This window comes from Bolinopsis microptera, chromosome 8, assembly GCF_026151205.1.
Source record: "Bolinopsis microptera isolate Bmic1 chromosome 8, MBARI_Bmic_1.0, whole genome shotgun sequence".
Classification (NCBI taxonomy): Eukaryota; Metazoa; Ctenophora; class Tentaculata; order Lobata; family Bolinopsidae; genus Bolinopsis; species Bolinopsis microptera.
Window position 1 is genome coordinate 6,134,769 of NC_087079.1, and position 15,512 is coordinate 6,150,280.

A 15,512-nucleotide genomic window follows, 5' to 3' on the forward strand; every position below is an offset into this window, starting at 1 on the left:
GAATTTTTACAGCTAGACGTTCAGTAACTTTCTACTCTCGAATTCCGTTCTCTGTTTAGAACTTTTAACTTTGATAGGCAAAATTTTTCGATGCTTAAAGTTTGAAATTGAACGGTTACATATTTGTGTAACTGAATGTCGTTTTACTGACAGGATTTCGTCTGTTTATACTTACGATAAACGAATCCGCAATTACTCTAATTGCCAGCCTTAGCGGAATTCAAATTTGCCAAAGGAATTTGACGCATTTGCTGCATTTCCATCGTTTTCTACGTTTTGTACCCCACTTCTGAGAGGAAGATGAACGTGAGACTAGCCGTTCTGACAAACGAGCAGGAGGAAGAGGAGGCAGAGATCAGGACGGAGGTGAAGGAGCATATCACTAACAGACTGAAGAGACTGGTAGGTGAAGGAGCATATCACTAACAGACTGAAGAGACTGGTAGGTGAAGGAGCATATCACTAACAGACTGAAGAGACTGGTAGGTGAAGGAGCATATCACTAACAGACTGAAGAGACTGGTAGGTGAAGGAGCATATCACTAACAGACTGAAGAGACTGGTAGGTGAAGGAGCATATCACTAACAGACTGAAGAGACTGGTAGGTGAAGGAGCATATCACTAACAGACTGAAGAGACTGGTAGGTGAAGGAGCATATCACTAACAGACTGAAGAGACTGGTAGGTGAAGGAGCATATCACTAACAGACTGAAGAGACTGGTAGGTGAAGGAGCATATCACTAACAGACTGAAGAGACTGGTAGGTGAAGGAGCATATCACTAACAGACTGAAGAGACTGGTAGGTGAAGGAGCATATCACTAACAGACTGAAGAGACTGGTAGGTGAAGGAGCATATCACTAACAGACTGAAGAGACTGGTAGGTGAAGGAGCATATCACTAACAGACTGAAGAGACTGGTAGGTGAAGGAGCATATCACTAACAGACTGAAGAGACTGGTAGGTGAAGGAGCATATCACTAACAGACTGAAGAGACTGGTAGGTGAAGGAGCATATCACTAACAGACTGAAGAGACTGGTAGGTGAAGGAGCATATCACTAACAGACTGAAGAGACTGGTAGGTGAAGGAGCATATCACTAACAGACTGAAGAGACTGGTAGGTGAAGGAGCATATCACTAACAGACTGAAGAGACTGGTACGCTACACAAGTACTGTACTCCACTGACTTAACGTGTAAACTGTAAAGAACTGTCGTTTAGAGAGCTGTCGTTCATGCCAACAGTCAATAGATTGGTTAGGATCTAGTAGACATGTATTTTGTGGAGGCCTCATTATGCTGAATCATTATGCTGAGTTATCATCACATATTTTTAAGATCCTGCGAACAATTGAACGTGTTGATGTTAATTGCCAATTGGGAAATAAATCGGTGAAGTCTTTCATTTTAGCCTGATCAAATTCATCCCGCTGCGCCCATTGCATACAAATTTATTGTTGTATATAATCGCACCTATTTTCCAAGTTGTATAATTAATGAATTCTCATATTTCATGTTAATTTATAATCCTTAAAATTTAATTTATTGATTATTATTCTTATTTAGAGTTGTCTTCAACAAACACAATTTTTACACTTTTAAGTTGTAGGGATTGTTAAACCTAAGGAATTAATGAGTTTGCTCAGCGGTCCACCCCAGCACTCGTCTATAGATCAGATCAGTAACTAGGATCCGTCTTAAGCATTAGTTACTTCTTGTGAATTATTTTATTTATTGTTAGTATTTTATTACTAGCCAGCTTTTGTTGCTTTAATCTGTTTATGTAGCTAATCTGTATTCAGACGAGTAAATGTTTATTGTACCATTAAAACATCGGACTTAAATATTCTGATATGTATATTTTCACTAAAGACACCAAAAATGTGAGGGTTCGATGTTCTTAGTACAACATGACGACAGTGTTGTCGCTTGTTTTTCGTTAGTTTTCTAGAGAAACTAGTCAGCTGGAATCTTGATTCTTCATAACGATTCGTCGAATACTAAATCACATAGATTCTGAAAATAAAAGAAGATAAATCTCTCCTCTATAGAATTATTTTCAAAAGAGCTGAGACCGGCACACCTCTTTTAAAATCGATCAGTTGCTCATTGACTTTAACTGTTGCTTTTATAACACCACTTAATTTTGTTCATGTATAACGCTTAAATTTTTTACCTTACACTAAAAATAACTGTATTTTGTATAGGCAATTATAAGCATAGTACTGGTATCAGGCGAAATATACATTTAAAATCTATTAATCCTCTGAATTACCAACAAGAAAAAGATAAAGTACAATACATTAGTACATATATACAATGTACAATGTACAATGTATAATGTACAATGTACATTAGGCCTTCTAATGCATGCAGGATCTCATAACTTCTCATTAAATAGTCCATCTGTCTCTAACACCTGTCTTCTGCAGAGAAAACTGAGACGAGAACAGCAGAAGAGAAAACAAGACAACTCGGAGGACACTGATTCTATAGAGTCGTCTGAGGGTGAAGAACCGAGGAAGAAGCTTAGAACTCTTCTCAGGGAAAAAGGTATGATTCAATAATTTCAGATTTTTATTTCCTGATGATTCATCATCATTTGTCTTTTTTATGCGGAATTCACCTCTATATCTGTAACATATATGTGTAATGAATGATAGGTAAAATGCCTACCATTGAATTTGAGACTTAATAGAATTGAAAAAGTGTTACTACATTTTTTAAAAGTCAATAAAATAAAATACATTTTTCTCCAGGGTTTACATTTCTGATAGACGACCAGCGAAGAGTAGATGGAAAGATCAGAACCTTTCCCGAGGAATTGTCCTTTGATGACATTGTCAAGATAAATGTGGGTGGAATCATATATGAAACTAGACGGAGCACCTTACAGTAAGTTATTTGTTTTGGGATATTTAGTTTTCTTGAATGGGGTTAGAATGATGTTTTGTAATGTTAGAGATAACTTTTTGTTGATTAAGACAATCCATAAAATAAAGATCTTTCAAAGGTTCAAACGATCGCGTCCTCAAAAATATTGTGTCAATTGATCGACAATACACTGCTCACTTTACCTGATAGATCACAACTGATAAATTAATTAATTCACCATCTATGTAATATTTTATAACAGATAAATTAATAAGTTCGCTATCCCATAACAATAAATTAATAAGTTCCCATAAAGGAAACTAACCCAGGAGGTTTCCCGACACTCTGCTCGGAGGAGAAGGGTTGGAGAAATACTACTGTAGGTCACATGACATGTATTTCTTAGACAGACACCGCTCAGCCTTCAGTTCCATCCTCTCCTACTACCAAAGTGGAGGTGCGTTATGTCAAGTGTTATGTCACGTGTAGTGTCACGTGTAGTGTCACGTTTAGTGTCACGTGTTATGTCACGTGTTTTGTTACGTGTTATGTCACGTTTAGTGTCACGTGTTATGTCACGTGTTATGTCACGTGTGTCTGTTTTAGTGTGCAAAAAATGAAACACAGCAGGTGAAACGAGTTAGGGTGTTGATCTTTACATGCTGTAAATATCTAATTTTATACCTGGGGAATATAAACTTAATAACGGCGAAAATCAAAATTAATAAAATAATAACGGCGAAAATCAAAATATATAACAGTTTTAGTTGTTCGTCCGTAAGTTTGCAGGGTGTTTAGATTTTGTTGAAATGAGCGTTTATAACTAGAAATCAGCAACATATTAACTGTACACTAAGATAACCACCCTTCCCAGGACTGCTCTGTATAACTAGATATAAGCAACATATTAACTGTACACTAAGATAACCCCCGTCCCAGGACTGCTCTGTATAACTAGATATCAGCAACATATTAACTGTACACTAAGATAACCCCCCGTCCCAGGACTGCTCTGTTTAACTAGATATCAGCAACATATTAACTGTACACTAAGATAACCACCCGTCCCAGGACTGCTCTGTATAACTAGATATCAGCAACATATTAACTGTACACTAAGATAACCACCCTTCCCAGGACTGCTCTGTATAACTAGATATCAGCAACATATTAACTGTACACTAAGATAACCCCCCGTCCCAGGACTGCTCTGTATAACTAGATATAAGCAACATATTAACTGTACACTAAGATAACCACCCGTCCCAGGGCTGCTCTGTATAACTAGATATCAGCAACATATTAACTGTACACTAAGATAACCACCCTTCCCAGGACTGCTCTGTATAACTAGATATCAGCAACATATTAATTGTACACTAAGATAACCACCCGTCCCAGGACTGCTCTGTATAACTAGATATCAGCAACATATTAACTGTACACTAAGATAACCACCCGTCCCAGGACTGCTCTGTATAACTAGATATCAGCAACATATTAACTGTACACTAAGATAACCACCCTTCCCAGGACTGCTCTGTATAACTAGATATCAGCAACATATTAACTGTACACTAAGATAACCACCTGTCCCAGGACTGCTCTGTATAACTAGATATCAGCAACATATTAACTGTACACTAAGATAACCCCCCGTCCCAGGACTGCTCTGTATAACTAGATATAAGCAACATATTAACTGTACACTAAGATAACCACCCGTCCCAGGGCTGCTCTGTATAACTAGATATCAGCAACATATTAACTGTACACTAAGATAACCACCCTTCCCAGGACTGCTCTGTATAACTAGATATCAGCAACATATTAATTGTACACTAAGATAACCACCCGTCCCAGGACTGCTCTGTATAACTAGATATCAGCAACATATTAACTGTACACTAAGATAACCACCCTTCCCAGGACTGCTCTGTATAACTAGATATCAGCAACATATTAATTGTACACTAAGATAACCACCCGTCCCAGGACTGCTCTGTATAACTAGATATCAGCAACATATTAACTGTACACTAAGATAACCACCCGTCCCAGGACTGCTCTGTATAACTAGATATCAGCAACATATTAACTGTACACTAAGATAACCCCCCGTCCCAGGACTGCTCTGTTTAACTAGATATCAGCAACATATTAACTGTACACTAAGATAACCACCCGTCCCAGGACTGCTCTGTATAACTAGATATCAGCAACATATTAACTGTACACTAAGATAACCACCCGTCCCAGGACTCCTCTGTATAACTAGATATCAGCAACATATTAACTGTACACTAAGATAACCACCCGTCCCAGGACTCCTCTGTATAACTAGATATCAGCAACATATTAACTGTACACTAAGATAACCCCCCGTCCCAGGACTGCTCTGTATAACTAGATATCAGCAACATATTAACTGTACACTAAGATAACCACCCGTCCCAGGACTGCTCTGTATAACTAGATATCAGCAACATATTAACTGTACACTAAGATAACCCCCCGTCCCAGGACTCCTCTGTATAACTAGATATCAGCAACATATTAACTGTACACTAAGATAACCACCCGTCCCAGGACTGCTCTGTATAACTAGATATCAGCAACATATTAACTGTACACTAAGATAACCACCCGTCCCAGGACTCCTCTGTATAACTAGATATCAGCAACATATTAACTGTACACTAAGATAACCACCCGTCCCAGGACTGCTCTGTATAACTAGATATCAGCAACATATTAACTGTACACTAAGATAACCCCCCGTCCCAGGACTGCTCTGTATAACTAGATATCAGCAACATATTAACTGTACACTAAGATAACCACCCGTCCCAGGACTGCTCTGTATAACTAGATATCAGCAACATATTAACTGTACACTAAGATAACCCCCCGTCCCAGGACTCCTCTGTATAACTAGATATCAGCAACATATTAACTGTACACTAAGATAACCACCCGTCCCAGGACTGCTCTGTATAACTAGATATCAGCAACATATTAACTGTACACTAAGATAACCCCCCGTCCCAGGACTGCTCTGTATAACTAGATATCAGCAACATATTAACTGTACACTAAGATAACCCCCCGTCCCAGGACTGCTCTGTATAACTAGATATCAGCAACATATTAACTGTACACTAAGATAACCACCCGTCCCAGGACTGCTCTGTATAACTAGATATCAGCAACATATTAACTGTACACTAAGATAACCACCCGTCCCAGGACTCCTCTGTATAACTAGATATCAGCAACATATTAACTGTACACTAAGATAACCACCCGTCCCAGGACTCCTCTGTATAACTAGATATCAGCAACATATTAACTGTACACTAAGATAACCACCCGTCCCAGGACTCCTCTGTATAACTAGATATCAGCAACATATTAACTGTACATTAAGATAACCCCCGTCCCAGGACTGCTCTGTATAACTAGATATCAGCAACATATTAACTGTACACTAAGATAACCCCCCGTCCCAGGACTGCTCTGTATAACTAGATATCAGCAACATATTAACTGTACACTAAGATAACCCCCCGTCCCAGGACTGCTCTGTATAACTAGATATCAGCAACATATTAACTGTACACTAAGATAACCACCCGTCCCAGGACTGCTCTGTATAACTAGATATCAGCAACATATTAACTGTACACTAAGATAACCCCCCGTCCCAGGACTGCTCTGTATAACTAGATATCAGCAACATATTAACTGTACACTAAGATAACCACCCGTCCCAGGACTGCTCTGTATAACTAGATATCAGCAACATATTAACTGTACACTAAGATAACCCCCCGTCCCAGGACTGCTCTGTATAACTAGATATCAGCAACATATTAACTGTACACTAAGATAACCACCCGTCCCAGGACTGCTCTGTATAACTAGATATCAGCAACATATTAACTGTACACTAAGATAACCACCCGTCCCAGGACTGCTCTGTATAACTAGATATCAGCAACATATTAACTGTACACTAAGATAACCCCCCGTCCCAGGACTGCTCTGTATAACTAGATATCAGCAACATATTAACTGTACACTAAGATAACCACCCGTCCCAGGACTGCTCTGTATAACTAGATATCAGCAACATATTAACTGTACACTAAGATAACCCCCCGTCCCAGGACTGCTCTGTATAACTAGATATCAGCAACATATTAACTGTACACTAAGATAACCACCCTTCCCAGGACTGCTCTGTATAACTAGATATCAGCAACATATTAACTGTACACTAAAATAACCACCCGTCCCAGGACTGCTCTGTATAACTAGATATCAGCAACATATTAACTGTACACTAAGATAACCCCCCGTCCCAGGACTGCTCTGTATAACTAGATATCAGCAACATATTAACTGTACACTAAGATAACCCCCCGTCCCAGGACTGCTCTGTATAACTAGATATCAGCAACATATTAACTGTACACTAAGATAACCACCCGTCCCAGGACTGCTCTGTATAACTAGATATCAGCAACATATTAACTGTACACTAAGATAACCACCCGTCCCAGGACTGCTCTGTATAACTAGATATCAGCAACATATTAACTGTACACTAAGATAACCCCCCGTCCCAGGACTGCTCTGTATAACTAGATATCAGCAACATATTAACTGTACACTAAGATAACCACCCGTCCCAGGACTGCTCTGTATAACTAGATATCAGCAACATATTAACTGTACACTAAGATAACCCCCCGTCCCAGGACTGCTCTGTATAACTAGATATCAGCAACATATTAACTGTACACTAAGATAACCCCCCGTCCCAGGACTGCTCTGTATAACTAGATATCAGCAACATATTAACTGTACACTAAGATAACCACCCGTCCCAGGACTGCTCTGTATAACTAGATATCAGCAACATATTAACTGTACACTAAGATAACCACCCGTCCCAGGACTGCTCTGTATAACTAGATATCAGCAACATATATTGTACACTAAGATAACCACCCGTCCCAGGACTCCTCTGTATAACTAGATATCAGCAACATATTAACTGTACACTAAGATAACCCCCCGTCCCAGGACTGCTCTGTATAACTAGATATAAGCAACATATTAACTGTACACTAAGATAACCACCCGTCCCAGGACTCCTCTGTATAACTAGATATCAGCAACATATTAACTGTACACTAAGATAACCCCCCGTCCCAGGACTGCTCTGTATAACTAGATATCAGCAACATATTAACTGTACACTAAGATAACCACCCGTCCCAGGACTCCTCTTATAACTAGATATCAGCAACATATTAACTGTACACTAAGATAACCACCTGTCCCAGGACTGCTCTGTATAACTAGATATCAGCAACATATTAACTGTACACTAATATAACCCCCCGTCCCAGGACTGCTCTGTATAACTAGATATAAGCAACATATATTGTACACTAAGATAACCACCCGTCCCAGGACTGCTCTGTATAACTAGATATCAGCAACATATTAACTGTACACTAAGATAACCACCCGTCCCAGGACTGCTCTGTATAACTAGATATCAGCAACATATTAACTGTACACTAAGATAACCACCCGTCCCAGGACTGCTCTGTATAACTAGATATCAGCAACATATTAACTTTACACTAAGATAACCCCCCGTCCCAGGACTGCTCTGTATAACTAGATATAAGCAACATATTAACTGTACACTAATATAACCCCCCCGTCCCAGGACTGCTCTGTATAACTAGATATCAGCAACATATTAACTGTACACTAAGATAACCCCCCGTCCCAGGACTGCTCTGTATAACTAGATATCAGCAACATATTAATTGTACACTAAGATAACCCCCCGTCCCAGGACTGCTCTGTATAACTAGATATCAGCAACATATTAACTGTACACTAAGATAACCCCCCGTCCCAGGACTCCTCTGTATAACTAGATATCAGCAACATATTAACTGTACACTAAGATAACCACCCGTCCCAGGACTGCTCTGTATAACTAGATATCAGCAACATATTAACTGTACACTAAGATAACCACCCGTCCCAGGACTGCTCTGTTTATAACTAGATATCAGCAACATATTAACTGTACACTAAGATAACCACCCGTCCCAGGACTGCTCTGTATAACTAGATATCAGCAACATATTAACTGTACACTAAGATAACCACCCGTCCCAGGACTGTTCTGTTTATAACTAGATATCAGCAACATATTAACTGTACACTAAGATAACCACCCGTCCCAGGGCTGCTCTGTATAACTAGATATCAGCAACATATTAACTGTGCACTAAGATAACCCCCCGTCCCAGGACTGTTCTGTATAACTAGATATCAGCAACATATTAACTGTACACTAAGATAACCACCCGTCCCAGGACTGTTCTGTTTATAACTAGATATCAGCAACATATTAACTGTACACTAAGATAACCACCCGTCCCAGGACTGCTCTGTATAACTAGATATCAGCAACATATTAACTGTACACTAAGATAACCCCCCGTCCCAGGACTCCTCTGTATAACTAGATATCAGCAACATATTAACTGTACACTAAGATAACCCCCCGTCCCAGGACTCCTCTGTATAACTAGATATCAGCAACATATTAACTGTACACTAAGATAACCCCCCGTCCCAGGACTCCTCTGTATAACTAGATATCAGCAACATATTAACTGTACACTAAGATAACCCCCCCGTCCCAGGACTGCTCTGTATAACTAGATATCAGCAACATATTAACTGTACACTAAGATAACCACCCGTCCCAGGACTGCTCTGTATAACTAGATATCAGCAACATATTAACTGTACACTAAGATAACCCCCCGTCCCAGGACTGCTCTGTATAACTAGATATCAGCAACATATTAACTGTACACTAAGATAACCACCCGTCCCAGGACTGCTCTGTATAACTAGATATCAGCAACATATTAACTGTACACTAAGATAACCACCCGTCCCAGGACTCCTCTGTATAACTAGATATCAGCAACATATTAACTGTACACTAAGATAACCACCCGTCCCAGGACTGCTCTGTATAACTAGATATCAGCAACATATTAACTGTACACTAAGATAACCACCCGTCCCAGGACTGCTCTGTATAACTAGATATCAGCAACATATTAACTGTACACTAAGATAACCCCCCGTCCCAGGACTGCTCTGTATAACTAGATATCAGCAACATATTAACTGTACACTAAGATAACTCCCCGTCCCAGGACTGCTCTGTATAACTAGATATCAGCAACATATTAACTGTACACTAAGATAACCACCCGTCCCAGGACTGTTCTGTATAACTAGATATCAGCAACATATTAACTGTACACTAAGATAACCCCCTTTCCCAGGACTGCTCTGTATCCCCACCACCATCCACCCCCTGGTCTTCCTGGAAGAAGCCAGGTTTTACGAACTAGGCACCAGAATTATAAACAAGTTGGAGCAACCTTTCTTTGTACGACGGAACAGGACTGTCGGTACTATGAAACAGAAGATTTGGTACACGCTGGATGATCCGGCGTCTTCTTCAATTGCTAAAGGGATAGCTTTCTTTGATTTGGTATTCTTTTTTTCTTTTTTTTTCTTTTCATCCAGTGATTTTATTCCGATTTGTTGGCTATTACGTTCTCACTGTGAAATAATAAGCAGGCTCATTTTCAAAGAAACTTTATGATATCTGACATAGTGTAAGTATTTATTTTGAATATTTGGCCCAATAAATCACACATTTCTCTATAAATAAATCACACTAATTCCTCCCTACCCCAGACGTGTATCATGACAGCAATAGCGCTGATATGTGTGAAGACTCTGCCTCAATTCGACCCTGAGAAGAAGATAGATAACGACGGGGATCCCACAAATCTGGAGAGTTCCCACGAAACTGTGTTCTTTATACTGGAGACCATCTGTATGACCTGGTTCACTACCGACCTACTACTCAGGTAGGGGATCATCATGTCACATCATGTCACATGATTCATGTGCAGTGTGCAGTGTGCATTGTGCATTGTGCAGTGTACACTGTGCAGTGTGCAGTGTGCTGTGTGTAGTGTGCAGTGTGCACTGTGCACTGTGCACTGTGCACTGTGCTGTGTGTACGGTGCAATGTGTACGGTGCAGTGTGCAGTGTGCACTGTGCACTGTGCACTGTGCACGGTGTTCAGGCGTTGGAATACTTCCGAATTTCAGCACTCTTTACAACCAAGTTTTTATTTTACCATCATCATCTCTTCAATACCCCGACCCCACCCTACAATTTACATGTGCCCAGGTTTAGTGTGTGTCCTAAGCGGATAGAGTTCGGGCAAGAACGTGCTGAACTGGGTGGACGTGGTATCCATAGTGCCCTACTACCTGGAGCTACTGGTTACTAGCAGAGTGGAGGTCCTTATGGTCATCAGGATCATCAGATTCACCAAGATATTCAGGATATTCAAACTGTCCCGACACTTCAGGGGACTGATAGGTAAATGCTGATCGTATTGCTTGACTTTGGGTTTATGTGATAACGAGGCAACTTTCAGTATGATTATCAAATGGTACTACTAGTTTTCAACATGTTCTCCTTCTTTCTAGATTTAATGCTACGAGTTATTTTTAAAGAGGAATGAGGATATGATTACTAACCTAGTCTCTACTGAAATAATTAATTATATAATTAATTATATAATTGCCTGATTCCCCTTCTCCTCCTAGCGCTGGGGTTAGCTTTAAAGCACTCAGTAAGCGAGATACTGGTACTGTTTGTGTTCCTTTTCGTAGCAGTACTCTTCTTCGCTACTGTCGGCTTCTACTCCGAAACTATGAGCAGAAAAGACGGTGACTTCACTAGGTGTGTGAAATACTGAGTATTATCATTTATTTTAAATTGTAAATTAATTTCAAGTTGTGATTTTAAATGCTATAGTGAATATTTAATCGTTTATTTAGTGTTGCACTTTGCCAGTCGTTAAACGCTCAACAATAACTTACAATAACTTACAATAACTTACAGTAACTTACAATAACTTACAATAACTTACAATAACTTACAATAACTTAAATAACTTACAATAACTTTCGATAACTTTCGATAACTTACAATAACTTACAATAAATTACAATAACTTACAATAACTAACAATAACTTACAATAACTTACACTAACTTACAATAACTTACAATAAATTACAATAACTTACAATAACTTACAATAACTTACATCTACGTATTTACATTCTTTATACAATTACTTGAGTGACCTCATTTAACTGATTTTATCAAGTTCATCTTTTGCAGCTTCACTTAGTCAACTCCAGAAAACAAGCTCGATAAAATCAGTTAAATAAACAATCGTTAATCAGTTGTAGCTCATTTGCTCACACTTCTATCTCCCCTGCTCCCCAGTGTGATTGGAGCGTTCTGGTGGGCTATAGTAACAATAACAAGTGTTGGGTACGGAGATGATGTCCCCAGATCCATCCTGGGGCAGATCAGTGGGGCGCTGTGTGCCATTACAGGTCAGTAACCTGGTTAGTGGTTAGGTTGTGTACTGTTATCATTTGACGATTCAATAATCAGACATTTTCTTGAAAGAGTCTGTCTTTTAACGTTAAGGTTTTACTCGTTTAAGAGTCAGGGTTAAGCAAAGAAAAAGGCTATTTTCATATTGATATTTTATGTTTTTACTGCTAATATGTACTTTAAATAACCCGAATAAGCGAAATCCCATCGTTCCAGGTATCATATTCGTTGCCTTGCCGGTGCCTATCATTGTTTCGCGGTTCAATTACTTTTTACAGGTTATTTTATTTCTTTATTTTCAATTTTACTCTAGTATAAAAGGTAGCTCAGCGCTGATTTTCATTTATTCTATCGAAAATTTATAAGCTAAGATTTATAAACTAAATGCCATAATCTAAATACCATACTATACTCCTAAGCGAATTGTTAACATTTTACCGATCATTACAGTTAGAAAATGAGAAGTGTAGAATTGGAGCTGATGAAGATATATCCATTTTCAAACATCCGCTCTACTCTTCCAAGCGACGGGTTGGTTCCTCTAATCCTGATGTACAATACGTAATGAATAATCTTTTGGTTGATTTGTTGAATATCTGATTTGTGGGTGTGTTATTGAATTTTAAACGGCTTTAGTTCCTAAGACCTAAGCAAAGAGATTTTCAGATCTGGAGCCAAATTAGGAATTTGGGATGATTAGCAATAAAAAGAGTTACTCCACTAGATCATCAGTCACAATTCTAAATCATAACTTGTCCTCAAAAAACAACACCCTTGAGAGCGCAACCTTTAGATTTTATAATATACAGGATGAAGAATGTGTAATTTTCAGGAGCACTTAGAATTAAGAAGTGTAACTCTAAGAGCCTTGAGGGATGTTTTAACGTGTGGTAGAGCCTGTACTTATGCCTAACGTTTACACGGTAAAGGCTTGCCTGCCAGACGCTGTTACACTTACAGGGCTGGGCTGCTCTTTAATTCAAAGCTACGAGCTGTAGAGGATTCAAAACAATAGCCAAGATGTCCACAGTTACTGCATATAATGCTGAGAAAATTCTTCATCAAATAGTTGCCTAGCAACTGGATATAATGCTGAAAACAAGCCACCACGCGCTATTATTACCTATTCAGTTGCTTATCTAACAAAGTAATGCTAGGGAATTATAGCAAGGTTTTGAGATTTAAGGTAGAGAATAAAGCTTTTGTTTTAGTTTACAAAACTACTTGCGCTGTTTTGGATGTTTCGGATGTTTTTCAATAAATATAATAACGGAAATTTAATCATTATCGGTAATCCAATTTCAATGGCTTAATTTCCATAAGCTAAAATCAATAATTTATTTATAAACAATAATCTTCCTTCTCTCAGGGTAAAAAGAAAGACAGCACATCAGATATAGGAGCCAGCAGCGGGAGCAGCAAATCCAGATCAAACAATGACAATACAAGTATAAACAGCTACAACAACAACAACAACAATAACAATAATAATAATAATAATGATAGTAACAGTAATCTACACACAACGTCTCAAGACTTTATAGAAACAGCAACTTCAGCTGTGTAGCGGTTTTAAGATGCTTTTTTATAATCATTACTGAAAAGCATCCTGGCAGTTGAGATGAAGAGGTGTTATTTATCTACAGAGGGTACTCGTTAGTCGTTACTCGTGCAACATTTCATATTGGTGTTTGGTAAAAGTCAGTGGAGAGATTGAAGAGACTTAAAACGGGTAATCTTATTCATTATTGGATATTCTGGATGCTTTGTAGATTACCTGGTAAACTTGGCGATCAAATCAAATGGAAGATCGTATCATGTTATCTGAGCTATTGTGACTGAATTTGGGGGATTATATCTCGTTTGTCGGTGTTGTTTTGACTGAGATGCTGGGAGATTACTTTTACTCAACCTCTTACGACTCGAAAAGCTAGATCATATCTTGGTAGCCACTTATGATCTTCATCCTACTGAAATAAAGTACAAAACCCAGAAACTGGCACGCTGAACCCAATACAAACCTCCTCGTCAGCTGTAGTTACAGTTTCTCTCTGTTCACGATTTGGTTTTTTACAGTTTAGTGTTCCTGGGTATTGGCGGATTGTTCTGCGACATTCTCTTACTTAAATCAGTAAGTTATTTAACTCGGGGTTGGCTTTGTACGCCGAAATTATACTCCTGCAAAAAGGCAGCAATAAAATCAATGCTGTGATTTGTATGTGTAACTGCTCTTATTTAGGCATTAATTTCATCGATGCTTCCTTTATTTATTTGGAACCTTATTTCAAATTTGCCGGTTATTTTCAATAAAGCTGGCTATTGATTTTTTTACGCAAAGAATTTTACTGCATTTTGCTTCGACTTTTTTATTGAGCTTTCTTGATTCTGTTTAATGGTTTTTAATAATTTTTATCGTCTCATTTCACAATTCTTGTTTTATTAGATCACTGCAAGGGACAAAAGAAAATCGCGATTATTTAGGGACATGATGATTAATTACTCAAAACTCGACTATGTCACGTGACTTTTTCAACCCGTTCTCTAGCTGGCCCTGAGGCTGAACGACAATTCGAAACCCTAACCCTCTTAAATCTGATCCTAACCCTAACCCAACCCCTAACAAAAGCATATGCTGAAACCCTAACCCTAACGAGAAGTTCGACCAACTTCCTTATACGGTCATATCACGTGATCAAGACAGTTTTTCGGTAATATCTCGTCAGGGGAGCATTTTAACCCTATGTCATGGGGGTGATTCTGAATCAACGTCCGCAAATACATCGATTAAACTTAAAGTTGGTTTCAACTGTCGTTTAAACCAAAACGACAGTTGAAACCAATCAAAAACTTTGGTTCTATTTCTATTTCTAATGGACGCACAAGTACGTACTGTTAAAGTTAAACTGATTGATACCGGCACCGTGCTATGACAATTATTACCTTTTCATACAAACAGAGATATTACACTACAATAGAACGTACCTGTAAGACTGACCTCCAGCTCGCCATTCAAGCAAATCGAGGATTTTCACAGCGTGCAGGATGTTTATTTCGACAAAATGACTCC

At 38.8% G+C, this 15,512-nt stretch overlaps 1 protein-coding gene across 1 annotated transcript in view; it reads left to right on the forward strand.

Annotated features, from left to right (window-relative positions):
* The window catches only part of LOC134820266 (potassium voltage-gated channel subfamily A member 7-like), a 34,095-nt gene extending 19,246 nt beyond the window's left edge, over positions 1-14,849 (forward strand). Inside the window, 12 exon segments of the mRNA XM_063830500.1 lie at positions 2,437-2,557; positions 2,764-2,899; positions 3,208-3,335; positions 10,288-10,499; positions 10,709-10,884; positions 11,214-11,244; positions 11,246-11,408; positions 11,639-11,774; positions 12,329-12,441; positions 12,662-12,723; positions 12,896-12,976; positions 13,815-14,849. Coding sequence (XP_063686570.1) covers positions 2,437-2,557; positions 2,764-2,899; positions 3,208-3,335; positions 10,288-10,499; positions 10,709-10,884; positions 11,214-11,244; positions 11,246-11,408; positions 11,639-11,774; positions 12,329-12,441; positions 12,662-12,723; positions 12,896-12,976; positions 13,815-14,012 — 1,557 coding nt within the window. The 3' untranslated portion in view covers positions 14,013-14,849.
* The last annotated feature ends 663 nt before the right edge of the window (positions 14,850-15,512 follow it).